This window comes from Amblyomma maculatum, unplaced genomic scaffold (assembly GCF_055883805.1).
Source record: "Amblyomma maculatum isolate TAMU_Amacu unplaced genomic scaffold, ASM5588380v1 scaffold_15, whole genome shotgun sequence".
Classification (NCBI taxonomy): Eukaryota; Metazoa; Arthropoda; class Arachnida; order Ixodida; family Ixodidae; genus Amblyomma; species Amblyomma maculatum.
The window spans coordinates 8217276-8235213 of record NW_028146740.1 but is presented as its reverse complement, the minus strand read 5'-3'; the positions used below and the strand labels follow the sequence as shown (position 1 = coordinate 8235213).

Below are 17938 nucleotides of genomic sequence, written 5' to 3'. Positions count from 1 at the left end.
CTCTAGGCCTATGGCTCAAAGTTGGCAAAAAAAAAAGTAGTGCCCAGCACTCAGATACCAGCGGTTCACGATAAAGGGCAGCAAAATTAAACGAGAACCCACTGCTCATATAGTATCCCAACAAAAAGTGTCATGGCAGTTCGGTTCCAGGTGGAGCTCCAGACAGAGCCGGTTTGTTTGTATGCAATGGTGCGCCGATGAAAATTAAAGCACAATGAGGGGCTCGCAATGAGATACATAAAAGGGGAGCCAACCGCCACTACCCACACAAATGAAAATAAGGGGTATGTGTGTGTGTTTTTTTGGGTGGGGGGTGAGTTCATCAATGCGAAATAAATAATGCATTGTCATTGGAAAACTTATTATAAATATGAAGAAAAAAAACGTATGGAAGCTGTGGAATTCGAAACAGTGAGCTCTAAATTTCAAGCTAGAAGTAGAAATTAGACGCATTCTTGGGACATCGAGCGGCATTATTGAATTGGAATTACATTTTTAATATTGCGGCGCAGTATGGATTCGGCGGCTCGTTGCCGTTACGGAAAATATCTTACTGCAGTTTTCCACACCTCACGCACGTTTTAAAAGCCTCTACTGTGCTTTTCTTAAATAAAGTAGTAATAAATGCGGTTGTAGTTGTAGTTTCGTTCACTTAGTTTTCGTTTTGGTTTTTTATGTATAACTGGAAAGTAATCTGAGACTAAATGAATTACATATCGGAAGTAATTGTAATTTATTGTGAATAATTTTCGGAGTCGTAATTGGTATTTTTTTTTATTCCTTTTGAAACGCAATTTTTCCGTGTATGCATCGGCGGCATGTACTAATATATGCAATTGTATACCTCCTAATATTCGCTAGGTTACGCGTGGCGAGAGTTTTTATCACCGAGGTATGCTCCATATTATTATGGCTGGGACTGTACATACAACGTGCCAGTGCAGCGCTGACGCGATCGTCGTTGTGCCAGCCTTCTTGCCGACTCGACTTCCTCGCTGCTCTGTTCTGACAGTGGAGACTGCTGCGGCGAGCAAGCGCGCGACGATGCGAGTGGCGAGAAAGCGAGGGACTGGTGCCCGCGCGTGAGCTTCGTCTCCCCGTGCCCATACATCCCCACCCCCTGTGGTGGTGGTTGTCGGTGGTCCAGCATCCAAAAAAAAGGGGGGGGGGGCGCGAAAAAAAATAATAAGTGCGTGGTACACAGTCTCCTATTCTCGCCGCCCTCCCGTTTGCGAAGCGACGTAAAAAAGCCCCACCGCTTGGCCCGGCAGCTCTGGCCGCTACTCGTGTCCTCCCTTAGGCGAGAGAGGGATAGGGCAGAAGAAAAGGGAAATGAGGAGTTCACGGTGGTACGCCGCGTGGTGTCAGTTTGCCGAACTAAAGACCCGTGTCCCGGAAAGCTGGGCATGGTGTGATCCTGGGCATGGATTTTCTGAACAAACACCGAGCAATCATCGACCTCCGATCCAAACTCATCAAGCTCTCGACCGACAAAGCCATACCTGCTCCGAGAACTTCGACACATCACGTCGCTCTCAACGTCCTCGACGGAGAATTGACCTTACCGCCCTGATCAAGCGTCATCATCCCTGTGGTTACAACAGAAATCGAAATCACGGAAGTGGTTCTCGACGGAAGCACTCAGTTGTTACTAGATAGAGGACTTGGCATCGCAAGAGGCATCGTCCGTTTCCGTCAATGACAAGCTGATGTGCTGGTCACGAACTTCACCGACGAATACCGGCACCTGAGCAAGTGCATGACGATTGCTTTTCTTAACGAGCTAGCGGCCACCCTAGAAGTATTCGCGCTCCCCAGCCAACTTGAAGACGATGCACCCAACCGAGCCAAGCAGCCCAATTTCCCCATTATTCCAGCGCTCCCCTGAGACAGACAAGACTGGATTCGCACTCTTTTTGAAAACTACAGCGAGTGCTTTTCTTCATCGTCGAAGGTGCGGGAAACTCCATTGGCAAAGCATCACATCATCACGGACGAAAACACTCGACCACTACGTCAAAGCCCCTACCATGTATCGCCACGAGAACGCCAGGCCATATGCGATCAAGTTGAGGAAATGCTGCGTGAAGATGGGATCCAGCCATCCTACAGCCCCTGGGCGATACCAGTCGTTTTGGTGAAGAAGAAAGACGGCACACTTCGCTTCTGCGTCGATTTCCGCCGCTTGAATAGCATAACTAAAAAGGAAGTCTACGCACTTCCCCGCATCAACGACACACTGGACCGGCTCTGCAATGCAAGTTACTTCTCATCGATGGACCTGAAAAGCAGATATTGGCAAATTGAGGTCGACGAAAGAGATCGCGAAAAGACAGCATTCATCACACCGGACGGCCCTTTCGAGTTCAAGGTGAAGCCATTTGGCATCTGCTCCGAACCAGCGACGTTTCAACGAGTAATGGACACTGTGCTGGCGGGCTTGAAGTGGCAGATTTGCCTGGTATACTTGGATGATGCCGTTGTCTTCTCGTCAAACTTTGAACCACGTGAAACGGCTGCATATAGTGTTGGAAGCCATTAATTCATCAGGGCTAACGTTCCCAGTCGAAAAAAACTACAGAACTGTGTCAAAAATACGACAAAATATCCTGTAGTTCTGTTGTAACCATCAGATTTTTCTGTAGTTCTGTAGTACTTTTCTGTAGTTCTGTAGTTTTTCTGTAGTATATTTCTGTTGTCTGTAGTTCTGTAGCACTTTCCTGTTGTAACTACAGAAATTTCTGATGTTACTACAGAATGTTTTGTTGTCACAACAGGTTTCCCATCAAAAACCGCACAGAAATTCTGGCGTAACATCAGAAACTTTTCTGTAGTTTTTTTCGACTGGGTTAAAACCGGAGAAGTGCCACTTCGCCTACGAGGAACTGCGGTTCAAGGGTCACATCGTTAGCAAGGATGGTGTTCGGCCAGACCCAGAGAAAACAGCTGCAATCGCACAATTTCCCCCGCCTGCTGACAAGAAAGCCGTGCGCAGGTTCCTTGGGCTATGCGCTTATTATCGACGATTTGTAGCGACTATTCGCGCATCGCTCACAAAAGCGGACGTACCTTTTAAATGGGGAAGCGCCGCAAGAAGAAGCCTTCGACGAACTTAAGCGCCGTCTGCAGTGCCTTCCGGTACTTGGCAACTTTGATGAAAACGCTGAGACTGAAATTAATACTGACGCGAGCAGTGTGGGCCTAGGAGCCGTTCTCGTCCAGAAGAGAGCCGGACAGGGAAAAAGTAATCGTCTATGCTAGCAGGTTCCTCACAAAAGCCGAAGTCAATTACTCAACGACAGAGAAAGAGTGCCTCGCGATCATCTGGGCCTTTTCTAAGTTTCGTCCATGCCTATACGGTCGACCATTCAAGATGGTAAGCGACCACCACGCGCTCTACTGGCTGGCTAATTTGAAAGACCCCTCCGGCCGCTTTGCCCGATGTTGCCTACGTCTTCAAGAATTCGACATCCCAGTTGTCTACACGTCAGGCCGCAAGCACTCCGATGCAGACTGCTTGTCACGAGCCCCCGTTGAAGCGCCGGCGAAAGAAGACGACGAAGACGCCTTTTTGGGACCGGTAAACGCCAGCAGTTTCGCAGAACAAGTGATGAGACCCTGAGCTGAAAGCGCTAGCCCATTACTTACAAGAAAAAACCGCTTCCCATCCTGCTGTATTCAATCGACATTTATCATCGTTCGCGTTAAGCAATGGCCTCATCGTTAAGAACTTCACACCTACCACGCAGCTTCTTGTTGTGCCTAAAAACCTCCGGCAGGAAATTCTGCAAACGTTGCACGATGAGCCCGCAGCAGGCCATCTTGGGTTGCACGCACGTCGCGTCGAGTCCAAGAGAAGTACTACTGGCCGCGACTGCCTGCCGAAGTTGCCTACAACGCGAAGACATGTCGTGAGTGCCAACGACGCAAGACGCAGCCTATCAGACCTGCAGGACTACTAAACCCGATTCCGCCCCCATACCTGCCCTTTCAACTAATTGGGATGGATCTTCTCGGCCCCTTTCCAGCTTCGTCTATGGGTAACAAGTGAATCAGCGTGGCCACTGACTACCTTACCCGTTACGCCGAAGCAAAAGCACTGCCCAATGGTACCGTGACAGAAGTTACCAAGTTTTTTTTTAGCATATTCGCTTGCGACACGGCACCCCAGAAGGGCTCATGACGGACAGGGGAACGGCATTTACGGCAGAGTTTACGCAAGTCATCCTGGAATACAGTCATACTGCCATCGACGAACAACTGCATACCATCTCCAGACCAATGGCCTTACGGAGCGCCTGAACGAAACGATCGTGGACATGATCGCCATGTATGTCGACGCTGAACACAATACCTGGGGCGCCATCTTACCGTAAGTGATCTTCGCGTATAACACGGCAGCCCAGGAGACGACCAGAGCGACCCCGTTCAAACTTGTGTGCGGCAGGGAGGCCACGACGACGCTCGACGCAATGCTGCCGCACGTAACCAATGGGGACAACCTTGACTTCGCCGCCTACCTGCAGCGTGCAGAGGAAGCCCGACGACTCGCACGGCTGCGTATTAAAGACCAAAAGCACACCGAAACCCGACGATACAACTTACGACGACGCCACGCAGAGTACAACCCAGGTGACTAAGTGTGGGTTTGGACTCCAATTCGCTGCTGTGGACTAGGTGGAAAGCTGCTGCTCGATACTTTGGGCTAGACAAATTCCTTCGACGCGTCGGGCAACTGGACTATGAAGTCATTCCCGACGGTACGACAGTATCACTACGGCTGATGCGCGCGCCCAGAAATCGTACATGTTGTTCGTCTGAACACTTATTACGCGCGTTGAAGAATCCATTGTGTTTAAACTTTGTAATGTTTCTATTTAAGTTGCTTTGTATATTTTAGAACATCAAGGCGATGTTTTTTAAGGGGTGAGTAATGCCGCGAAACCTTCAAAACTATATTTGTTGTTTTTTAACAGCCACGAGCATGCGGATTTATCACTATGATCCTGGCACGCGTATCAATTCTGTATCCCGTGTTTGTTCATGCTCGTTGTCGCTATAACGACGCGTTACCATTTTCTTTGTCGCGAACGATGCGCCGAGATCTGTATCGAAGATTCCGATCACTTGCCTATGTTTGGACAATGTTACACGTTGTGCTAATAGCAGTTTTCGACGTTATCTAGATTGTTCTGAGCAGCCTTTAAATTGAGTGTTGACGAGTGTGACGAGCATTCTTTGTTCGACGATCGACGAGCACGTTTGTTGCTATCGCCACCGCCGAGTTGCTTAGTTATTTTGCGGGCGCATGTCAGCCCAATAAGAGTTTTTTTCAGTACCATAAAGCCTTTGCCTTCTTTTGGTGTCAACGGGCTTGTCACCACTATGTGACAATATATAATACAATCTCTTCAACATTAGAACCAATTTTAACATGTGTGTTCCAGGGCTCAATTCTTGAGCCATTGCTTTTTCTGTTATACATAAATGTTATAGCCAGTATTCGATTCACACAAGAATTGCTTCTTTATGCAGATGACACAAATGTCTTCTTTTCTGGCCCCAGTCTCTCTAACTAGAAATAGAGGCAAATTTTGATGGCTATGTGAACTGTCTGAAACTGCAAATGAATTCGAGCTTACACAAGCAAAACCAAACAATTACTGCTACCACACAACTACTGCTACCAATTCGGCAAACATATTTATTACACAGAAGAAACCGATCCGTGCCCCAGAAGGTTTGAAGTACAGCGAAAGCACGCATGCTTTTCGTTGCAGTTATGGAGTAGTGAGGGCGGATAAACTTTATGAAAATAAACTTGTGATTTATGTATACAATGAAATCAGAAAACACCGTAACATTTTTGCACACACATATATGAACCCATATCAAAATTTGGCCTCAGGAAAAACAGTACAGACTACCAAAGCTGAGAACAAATTACGATGGGCAAAGCCTGCAATCCCAAGTGCCCATGCTTTTGAAAGAAAATAAGGATCTTGTTACCGCTAGTGAACGGCATGCATCACTTGGTCTATTTAAACGTGCACAGAACGAGATGTGCAACTAAGGGTTGTAATTAAAATTGTCGATGATGTCAAAAATTTTTAGCTTTTTGAGGGCCTGTTACTGCTGTTTTCTTTTTTTTCAGCTTTTTGAGTGCTTCTTACTGTTGTATTTTTGCATTGGTAATTTGCATCTTTGAGAGGAGAAAACAATTTCATCTTTACCGCGCTGTTTCCCCCGTGTACAAATTGTATGGGGCTCTGAGCCTAGTCAGCTGCAAGGACGCAACTTTTGTACAGGGTCCTTTAGTTTCTGTATAAGGAAACTGAGAATAAACTTCAAACATCCGGAAGGGGAAGTGGCGACGCACGCATCACGCGACTTAACACTGGGAGGGAGGAGCGGCCGCATAAATGCACCCAGTGAGAGAGTGAGACAGTGAGAGAGGAGCGTGGTAGTTGCGGACGTGGCGGCCGTCACTGGACAGCGTTGCACAAGCGTGTGTTGCCCCGAAGTGAGCATCCGTGTATCGCTCGCGCGTCCTCAACTTCGGAATCAGTGCCCTCGCATCAGTCTCTCCTCAGCCTTCACGGACAGCAGACGTGCACGCGCGGTGCTCCCTGGACCCGAGCCGCTCCGAGCCGCTCGCCGCGTCGTGCTTACTTCCGCGCCTAAGCTGTGCTACTTCGCATTTTATTGACTATGCAAATCAGCCACATTTTTTTTTTGTTGTGTGCATGGCTCGGCACGTATGCAATGACGCTGTATTGCCCAACTCCGTTCACAAGCATGTTTGCTTAAACGGGCTGGTAATATCTTGTAAATTTGTTGCCAATAAATCAATATTGTGAGCGCAGCGCGTGAACTTTCACCTCTTTCATCTGTATAGATCCATCATCATCATCATCATCGCTGACGGCTGCTCGGAGCGTCGCGCGCTGTCTGCCAGCTGGTTCTGGAAAAGAACAGACGTTTGTGCAAGTGCTGTCCCACAAGTGGTGGAGGTGCGATTCGTATTCTCTACCTCTCGCTTAGGCCCACCTACCGTTCTCCCTGGAGCTCCGTTCAGGCCTTCGCTTGCATCAACGGCCCTGTGCTATGGATGAGGGCGACGGTGCTCGCTCACCCCCGGCGTCTCCTGTTCCTACTGCTGCTGCCCCTGCCTGGACAGTCACCAGCCGCCAGCGCGATCCCCAAATCTTTGCTTGCTTTCGCGGGGCAGATGTCGACGACTGGCTCGACAACTACAACAGGGTCAGTACATTTAACCGCTGGAATGATGCTCATAAACTGCTCATCGTCGTCTTCTACTTGGCTGACGTCGCCAAAACCTGGTTCCTCAATCATGAGGATGACATCGCTGATTGGCCTACATTCACGGACCAGCTAAAGAAAATTTTCGGCACTCCGGCGGGTCGCTCAGAGCAGGCAAAGAAAAACTTGAAGCTCGTCTCCAGCAGCCCGGCGAGTCCTATACGTCGTATATCGAGGACGTTTTGGCCCTTTGTCGCCGTATCGACGCTGCTATGCCTGAATCTGAGCGTGTTCGCCACTTAATTAAGGGCATAAACATTACTGCTTTGAATGCCTTTGTGGTTAAAAATCTGTCGTCCGTGTCTGACATCACATCCACATGTCAACGTCTGGACCAGCTACAGTCGTGCCGCCTCATGCAAGACCCCAGTGATGGCGGCTCCCTCATATATGGAAATTTGCGGTCCCTAATACGCACCATGATCCGAGAGGAGCTCTACGGCCTCACCAACCCCTCTGCTGTATCTCCAACTCTTCCGCCAGCAACGGTGAATTTTCGCAGCATCATCAAAGATGAACTGACGAATTTCAACTGCACTCTGGCACCTGCCCCACCTCCCGTTGCCTCCCAACCTCCCTCGCCGCCTCCCATCGCCTCCCAAAATCCCTTGCCAACCTATGCCGAGATTACTTCACGTCAACCCACCCCGCCTTCCCCGACTTGTTCGGCACCCGTGTGCGGTCACGCCGCTGCCATGGCACCATATCCTACAGTGCACCGTCCTGTTACAGCCTGGCGCCCCTCCCGCCCTGTGTGCTACTATTGTGGGATACGTGGCCACATTGCCCGTGTCTGTCGCCGCCGCCAGCAAGAGGAGCAACGCGGTTATGCTCCCTTCGAACGTGCCCGCGTGCGCCAGCCTGATGATTCTACATTGCCCTACTCAGACTTTTACCGGCGTTCTTCCTCTCCTCCGAATTCCACTGATGTTTCACGGCTTTCGCGTCCTTCCCGACGCCGATCCCCTTCGCCTTTTCGCCGCACGTCACCGCTTCGTCCTGCCTCGCAACCCTTCCAACCTATAACGAAAAACTAGCCGAAGCAGTTTTTGGAGGGAAAGCTGCTTCGAGTTCGAAATCTACAATTCCTCCTGGGCGACCGTCGAGTATGTTAGTAGTGATTGTTGAAGGATTGTACGTTGAGGCCCTCATCGACACCGGCGCCGCTTATTCCGTCATGCATTTCTCTCTGAGTTCTCATCTGCGCAAAGTTCTAACGCCATACATCAGTCCGCCACTTCGTGGAGCTAATGGAACTCTTATGAAACCCACCGGCCAATGCACAGCACGTGTCCTCATCAATAACCAGCGGCATCATATTGAATGTATTGTGCTCCCCACGTGCGTTCATCTTATGATCTTGGGGTGGGATTTCCTATCGTCGGCGTCCGCCCTCATCTCTTGCCGTGAGCGCCTTATTCATCTTGCGGACCCCTATATATTACCGACTTCTGATTGTTCACCACCACACGTGTTCGCAGCAGTTGATTTCGTTTTGCCCCAGGACGCGAGCAGCTGATCATCGTGGCATTGGACTACCCTCTCGATGGCGAGGCCTTCGTTATGCCCGCTCCTCGGTGGACCTCCGACGCCCTAGCTCTTGCCTCGTGCTTCACCTCCTTCACCCGTGGTTGCGCGGTGGTTGCGGCCCTCAATACAACTCTCCAGCCGTTCTTACTGCCAAGAAGAGCCACAATTGGGTTTATTTTTGACTGCGATCCCGTTCCCCTCAACACATTTTCCAGCGCACCACCGCCTGCTGCCAAGCCTCCATTTCCGACATCCTCTGCGCTCGCAGCCGCCATCAGCCCTGACTTTACATCCGAGCAGTCCACAGCTCTGCTAGACGTCCTATTGCGACACCGACAGTCTTTTGATGTGTGCGCCTCAGCGTTGGGGAAGACCTCCGTCACCTCTCATCGCATAAAGACGGACGGCTCTGCTATTGTTCGACGACGGCTGTATCGCGTTTCAGCAGCAGAACGCAAAGTCATTGAGGAGCAAGTTGCTGACATGCTTGCTCGAAATGTCATCCGGCCATCCACGAGCTCTTGTTCCTCACTTGTGGTTCTCGTTCGAAAAAACGATGGCTCAGTCCGCTTCTGCGTGGATTACCGGGCACTTAACAAGATCACGCAGAACGATGTTTACTTTTGCCTCGTATTGATGACGCATTAGACTGTCTCCAAGGCGCTGAGTATTTCTCCAGTCTCGACCTCCGCTCGTGATACTGGCAAATTCCTATGCACGATGCAGACAAGGACAAGACTGCCTTTTCTACCCCCGACGGTCTCTACGAATTTAACGTGATGCCTTTCGGACTCTGCAATGCGCCGGCCACCTTTGAGCGCATGATTGATACCGTGCTTCGCGGCATGAAATGTAAAACATGCCTATGTTATCTCGACCAAATCATTGTCTTCTCGTCAAACTTCGCTCAGCACTTACAGCGTCTCATGTATGTATGTATGTATGTATGTATGTATGTATGTATGTATGTATGTATGTATGTATGTATGTATGTATGTATGTATGTATGTATGTATGTATGTATGTATGTATGTATGTATGTATGTATGTATGTATGTATGTATGTATGTATGTATGTATGTATGTATGTATGTATGTATGTATGTATGTATGTATGTATGTATGTATGTATGTATGTATGTATGTATGTATGTATGTATGTATGTATGTATGTATGTATGTATGTATGTATGTATGTATGTATGTGCAGTTGCAATGTCAGAGCACGTTAAAGAGCCCCAGTAGGTCGAAATTTCCAGATCCCTCCACTGCAGCGCCTCTCATAGCCTGGGTCGCTATGGGACGTTCAACGCCACAACCCGAACGAAATGAAAGCGCTCTATTTTTGCCAGAGAACTCGTGTCTCTCCTTCTCATAAGTAGCTCATAACACTCTTGTCACTCGCTGATCAACGGCACCCAGGGTGCATAAGTGCTGCGCTCTAAAAGCACCATTCATTCAGCGGCACCAGCGCGTCAGTCGTCTGACGGAAAGTATAAACCCTGGTATCAGCGTTGCTGTGGTGGGCCTGCCATGGCCGCAGTTCGAACATTGTCTTTTCCTGCAAAATACCCCTGCCTAAGACAGGGCCGCATATCGAAGCAAAGTGACACGAACACAGAGAGGCGGTTCTTTGTATGGCCTGCCACTTAACTCGACTGAGCCGCCAGGTCGGACTCGACGGCACTTTGATGACGGTGACCGTGTTCAAACTAAGATGGATCACCCTGCACGAATTTCGAGGCAGATAAACTGCACTACCAGGAGCTCTGGAAAAGGCTGATTTTCACTATTATCTATCCGCACACGCGCCTATATTAAGCCCGAGGATGCTGTTCTTTAGTTAGGAGCGGTTCTCTGGTTACCTTATTTGCCGAATGAAAAATGGTAGGAGGATGGCTTGTTTTCACACTGTTTCAATAATAATATTTTCGCTGATCTGTCTTTTTCCCGAATTTTAACGCGGGAGCGTTAAGGAGCTCGTGTCGTCGGTGTCGTCGGCGGAGTTGGCCGTGAGCGATAAATCCCGGCATGCACTTCATAAATAAACATGCACTTCATAAATAAAAAGCAACTGCCAAGATGCGCTGGGTGGAAATCGAACCAGGGTCTCCGGAGTGTGAGACGGAGATGCTACCACTCAGCCACGAGTTCGATGCTTGAAAGCGGTACAAAAGCGCTTCTAGTGAATGCGGTGTTGCCTTAGAAACGTGCCGTAGAACGTTATACTGCGGTGTATATCGGTAATTATGAGCATGTTACTTACAGAAGTCGCAGTTACACGAGTAGCGAAGTACGTTTCCGCTACATTTCTTCTGCGCTCTGCGCACATGCAGAGCCATCTTGCGGCAAACACAGAAGAACCCCTCCTCGCAACGTGCGGCGCTGCCCCGACACGTGGAGCGCCACTCGCCCCTGAAGTTTCGCCGTGCACCCTCACGAATTGTAGAATCAAGCGTCTTTCCTTTCTTTAGAACACTATCTTCGCTCACCCGCTTCTCCCCTTCGGGCCGCGCGGGTACCGTTGCGAGGATGCCACAATACCCTTGCTTTTAATAAGTTTTCTCGACGAGGTGCAATAACGCTATCGCGTTCCACTCTTGAAGGCGAAGCTTAAGCGTCCTCCAAATTTTTAAATCACATTCGCAGGAATCCCGCTGGCAGGACAGGCCTTAAGGGAAAGGGCGCACTGCCACGTTGGGGCCCCAACCACTACGTCCTGTTCATCATAAGCCGGTTAGTGTCACTTTCTGCAATTAATATTCTATAATACGATATTAATTTCTCATCGCCACTGGGAGCAGCGGTGGCGTAGAGGCAAAGCATCCGCCTCGCATGCAGTTGAATTCCGGTGCCGCGCAATTCTCCACCGGGTTTTAAAAGAATGCATATTGATAGAACTGCATAGAAACAGGTTTGGGGTTCAACCTGATTCCGGTGAACGCCTCCAGCAACGCACTCCCTCACCACATCAGGAGTTGCCCACCCTCCTGCAGTAGTTGGCCACAACCTACCACGATTAGTCATACAAAACTCCAGCCCTCAGTAACCAGCGGCTGCGGACGAACTGGCCATGGCGGCGGTCAGACCTGTGACGCAGCAGGGGATGCGAAGAATGTTTGGCTCCGTGGACAGGCCGCCATTGGAAAGCTGACCCTTGCAACGTTTAAGGCTAGAACCTTAGCTAGTAAAGCTAGTTTGGCAGTGCTGTTAGGGGAACTAGAAGGCATGCACAGAGATGTTATAGGGCTTAGAGAGGTGAGGAGGGCAAATGAGGCATATACTGTAGTGACGGACGGGAACGTACAGTGTTATCGAAATGTACGGCAGAGACGAGAACTAGGAGTAGGTTTCCTCATCAATAAGGGCATAGCTGGCGATATAAATGAGTTCTATAGCATTAATGAGAGGTGTAGCCGGCATCGTAATTAAGCTAAGTAAGCGGTATAGCTGCGGCTTGTGCAGGCATACGCACCTAAATGTAGTCATGATGACCAGATAGTGGAAAGCTTCTACAAAGATGTAGGGACACCATGGGGGAAATAAAAATGCAGTATACTGCACTGATGGGCGAATTCGACGCCAAAGTAGGTAGAAAGCAAGCTGGAGACCACGCAGCGTGCAACTACGGCATTGGATTAAGAAATAGGATGGGGGAGTTACTGAATACCATGAATACCGTCTTCAGCAAACGGAAGAACGGGAAGCGGACAAACGAAAGCCCTGACGGGGAGAATAAAAATAAAGTTGGTTTCATACTGCGTTCTCACACTACCATGTGCAGAATTTAGAGGCAATCAGAAAGTTGTGACGTAGTTACAACAGGATAGTAAGGTCTCAAATTTATGTGGATAGTAAAAGATTGCGGAACTTATTAGTGAGGAAGAAGTCCATCAGCAAATAAGCGGTAAGGGGAAAAGCAGAAAACATTGAGGCTGTCGCCGTAGAATAGATACTTAGTGCTGACCCAGAAAACTGACCTCAGCCCACAAGTAGTCAACAATATTTTCTGAGATATCATTACTGAGTGCGCAGTAAAAGTAGGCTGCAGAATGGTTAGAGAGTATAGAGGTAAACTGCCTAAGGAGACGAAATATTTGATTAAGAAGAGCCCAAGTATGAAAGCCTCCAACCCAGCAGACTGGACAGAACTGGCACATAAGCTTATCAATAGGCGCATGGTAGCCAACATAAGGAAGTATAACATGAGGGCAATTGAGCATGCTCTAAAGAACGGTCGTAGCCTGAAAGCCGTAAAGAGGAAATTAGGCATAGGCAAAAATCAGGTTTACACACTGAGGGACAAGGCGGGTAATGCCATTACTAACATGGGCAAGATAATCAAGGTAGCCGAGCAGCTCTGTACCCACCTATACAGTAGTCGTAGTAGTCAGGACAAGAATGAAAGTGTCTGTAATGAAGAGCAATCAGACGTACCTTTAGTAACGAATTATGAGGTTAAGAATGCCTTAGAAGCTATGGGAAGGGAGAAAGCAGCTGGAGAGGATCAGGTAACAACAGACTTCTTGAAGGACGGAGGGGATATCATGCTCGAAAAACTAGCCACCCTGTATACGCAATGCCTGATGACATCGAAAATACCTTGAATTATGGAATAACGCTAACATTATAATAATTCAAAATAAAAAAGAGCACTGCAGAATCTACATTGGAGTAATGCGAAAGCACGGATGCTGCTGTCGGTTGCTTCTGGCTACTTCTAGTAGCTTAATTCGCTTCTTGTTTGCCCATTTATTTTTTGGTACTTTCAAATTACGCGCCAATCCCTTCCTATGCCCTTTTTTTCGGCTCTACTTTCGGTTGCGGGACGTCACATCCATGATGTCATATCTACTACTGCACCCGTTTTTTTCTTTCCGCTTTCACTCCCAGCTTCTTCCCTTCTCTTACGGCGCGGTTCAGGTGTCCACATAACAATTTCGACAGATACTGCGCCTTTCCTATCCTATGAATCAGTTATTCTAAATAATTACCTAAATAACCTATTGGCCTAATTATTTTTCTGCAGAAATCGTACGTCAGCCTCTATCGATTGACGTCACTCATTAACCTCTACCACCTCGCAATTAGCCGCAACTGCTGCGGACACGATTTTGCAGACGCAGTCTGCGGACACAGCGAAGTTACGCTTTTGCGTTAATACCACAGGGTACGCTAAGGACATAAAAAATTACAAACCAATCAGCTTACTATCAGTTACGTACCAGGCATTTACCAAGGTAATCGGTAATAGCATCAGGACAACCTTAGACTTTCATCAACCAAAGGATCAAGCAGGGTTTCAGAAATGATCATATTCACACTATAAACCAGGCAATAGAAAGGTGCTCGGAATATAACTAGCCTATATACATAGAATTGATTAACTACGAGAAACCATTTGACTCGGTCGAAACCTCAGCGGTCATGCAGGCATTGCAAGATCAGGTGACCCGTATGTGAAAGTACTGGAAGATATCTATACTTTCAGCACAGCAACCATAGTTCTGCATTAAGAAAGTGATACAATATTGATATAGGGTAGGTGTTAGTCAACGAGACACGTTCTCCTCAGTAATATTTACAGCTTGTTTAGAGAGATCAGAAGGCATGGAATGGGACTAGTTAGACATCAGTGTTGATAGAGATAATCTCAGTAATCTGCGATATGCTGATGACATTGCCTTGTTAAATAACTCATGGGACCAACTGCAAGTAATATTAAATGATCTAGACAGAAGAAGCAGAAGGGTAGGCCTAAAGATTATGGGAATGCTGAACAGGTAGCAAAGAGTTGAAAATGGTAGGCGAATGTCTTAGGACAGGTAATGACCGAAGGACACTTAGGACACTTATGACAAGTAGTGACTGAAGATCCGGACCACTAAATGAAATTAACTAGGAAAATAAGACTAGGATGCAGCGCATTTAGTAGCCACTCTAACATTATTACTAGCAGCTTACCGATATCACCCCACAGGAAAGTGTATAACAGTTGCATCTTGCCTGCACTGACCTATGAACCTGAAACATTGAGGTTAACGAAAAGGGTTGTAGTTCAGCAGAAGACAGGGAAGAGGCCCATGGAACGGAAAATGGTAGGTGGAACATTAAGAGATAGAAAGCATGTAGAGTGTGTCACAGAAATTACTCAAGTTACTGAGATTATAGTCGAAACTAGGAAGAAACGGGCAAGAGCAAGACATGTAGTTTGAAGAGAGGATAACCGATGGTCTTAAAGAGAAGCCAATTTGATCCCAAATGAAGGTATGCGTAGCAGAGGGCGAAAGGAATTTTATTGGTGAAGGAGATTAAGAAAATTGCAAGGGAATGGAGCTCTAAAAGCACCGGGTTAATTGGAGGAAAATAGGAGAGGCCTTCGCCCTGCAGTGGGCATAGCCCGGTAGCTGATGACTGGTATGAAGTAGCTTGAATACTCGGACAGCAGAAACTACAAATGAAAAGCAAAAACGGTGTACGCTTTATATACTGTCAGCAATACCACTGAGAAGTATGTGGATATACCATGCTGTGTATAATCTAAATTTATTATTTCTCTGCCACAAGTGAGGAGCATTGCTTTTGAAGCTGCAATCGCAATCCTGGGATACGTGCCATTTCATACATGTGCACACATTAGGAACGCTTTCTTCTTGTGTCTCCTTTTCTATTTTTTCTACCCAAACTCCTATGCAAGCGACTGAAGATCAAACCACTACCAAAGAATATGCACCCTTCTTACAACGAAGGAAGGAGGAAAGCTAGGGCAATAGCTCTACACGACAAATACGCAACGAGCGAAGGAGCTGTCTATGTTGACGCGGCAGAATACGCAACAAGAGGAGCGTTCGCACTGGCGGTGGTGGACGTTCACGGGCGTCTGCAGGCATCAGGGTCGGTAGTGACAAAATCTTCGGGAACCGCGGAAGAGGCAGCTGTGGCACTAGCCATAGCTAGCACCGAAGCGGAAACAATCTTCTCCGATTCTAAATTTGCTGTCCGTAGCTTTGCGGGGGGCAGAATCTCAACTGCAGTGCAGAAAATACTGAAACTGACCAGGCAACCATACAGAGAAATTGAGGTGATATGGGTTCCGGCTCACTCGGGGAATCCGGGAAATGTGGCGGCCCACAACATGGCTCGAGGTTTCGTCAACCGAGTCGGAGGGTCCTTCGTACCCATGGGTTACTCCAAGGAGGGGCTGGTATCTTTTCACGATATCACAGGTCATTACAGATGGGAACGGCGCAAATTTACACCACCTGATAAAACGTTGGATAAGGCACAGGAGACCGCTTGGAGGAGACTCCAGACGAGATCCTTCCTAAGCCCTTACCTATTAGCAAAAATGTATCCTGATGACTTTAACCCCGCATGCAGGTTCTGTGGCGAAACAGCCACGTTTGATCACACACTATGGCAATGTAAAGAAGAACCTCCACCGGAAGATCTAGTACAAATTCCTTCTCTTGAGCGATGGGAGGTAGTTCTGGTCAGCTCGGACCCGGGCATTCAAGCCTTGGCCACTGAGTGGGCCACTAAGGTCGCCGCCAGCCATGCACTGAAGGCCATCTAGAGCGGACCGTCTGCATCTGCATTGACGAAATAATTGTTTTTCAATCCAATTCGACATCATCATCATCATCAGCCTGACTATACCCACTGCAGGGCGAAGCCCTCTCCAATATTTCTCCACTTAACTCGATTCTGTGCAAGCTGTATACATTGGACCCCTGCGGACTTCTTAACCTCATCCGCCCCCCTAATTTTCTGCCGCCTCCTGCTACGCATTCCTTCCCTTCGAATCCAGTTTGTTACCCTAAGCGACCATCGGTTATCCTCTCTTCGCCCTACAAGTCCGACCGATGCCCATTTCTACTTCCCAATTTCCACTAGAATGTCGGTAACATGAGGTTTTTCTCTGACCCACTCTCTGCACGCTTCCTATCTATTAATGTTACCCCTACCATTTTTTGTTCGATACCCCTCTGGGTCGTCCTCAACTTAAGTAGAACTCTCGTGGTTAGCCTCCACGTTTCAGCCCCATAGGTGAGTACAGGTAAGATGCAACTGTTCTATACTTTCCTCTTGAGCGATACCGGTAAGCTGCTAGTCATAATCTGCGAGTGGTTGCCAAATGCGCTCCATTCCAATCTTATTCTTCTTGTTATTTCCTTTTTATGGTCCGGATCTGCGGTTACTACCTGTCCTAAATAGACATATTCGCCTACTACTACCATTACTTCGCTACCTAATGTAAACTGCTGTTCCTTCCCGAGGCTGTTGAACATTACCTTAGTCTTCTAAATATTGATTTTCAAGCCTGCCTTTCTACTTTTCCTGTCTAGGCCATCAATCATTATTTGCAGTTCATTCCCCGAGTTGCTTAGCAAAGTAATGTCATCGGCAAATCGCAGATTACTGAGATATTCTCCATCTGCCCTTATCCCTAACTGTTGCCATTCCAAGTCTCTGAATACTGCCTCTAAGAAAGCTGTGAATAGTACTGGGGAGATTGTGTCTCCTTGCATAACACCTTTCTTTATGGGAATTTTGTTACTTTCTTTCTGCAGAACTATGGTTTCTGTGCAGCCACTATATATATATCTTCCAGCACGTTCACGTACGGCTCGTCTACTCCCTGATTTCGCAATGCCTGCATTACCGCCGAGGTTTCAACTTAGTCAAATGCTTTTTCTTAATTTATGAATGCTATGTATAAGGGCTGGTTATATTCCGAGCATTTTTCTATCACCTGATTGATGGTATGGATATGATCGATAGTAGAGTGCCGTTTCCGAAAACCTGCTTGATCCTTTGCTTGATTGCAGTCTAAGGTTGTCCTGATTCTATTAGCGATTACCTTAGTAAATACCTTATACGTAACAGACAGTAGGCTGATTGGTCTGTAATTTTTGAGGTCCTTAGAGTCCCCTTTCCTATGAATGAGGACAATGTTTGCATTCTTCCATAATTCCGGTACCGTCGATGACACCAGGCACTGCGTATACAGGGTGGCCAGTTTTTCTAGCACGATAACCCCCCCCCCCCCCCGTCCTTTAGCAAATCTGTAGTTATCTGAACC

General features: G+C 47.8%; 1 protein-coding gene across 1 annotated transcript in view; it reads left to right on the top strand.

Annotated features, from left to right (window-relative positions):
- LOC146172008 (ADP-ribose pyrophosphatase-like) overlaps nucleotides 1–17938 on the top strand; it is a 317324-nt gene that overhangs the window by 145355 nt on the left and 154031 nt on the right. The window contains exon 5 of the mRNA XM_084586232.1: nucleotides 11503–11589. Coding sequence (XP_084442358.1) covers nucleotides 11503–11589 — 87 coding nt within the window. The remainder of the gene's footprint in view (nucleotides 1–11502; nucleotides 11590–17938) is intronic.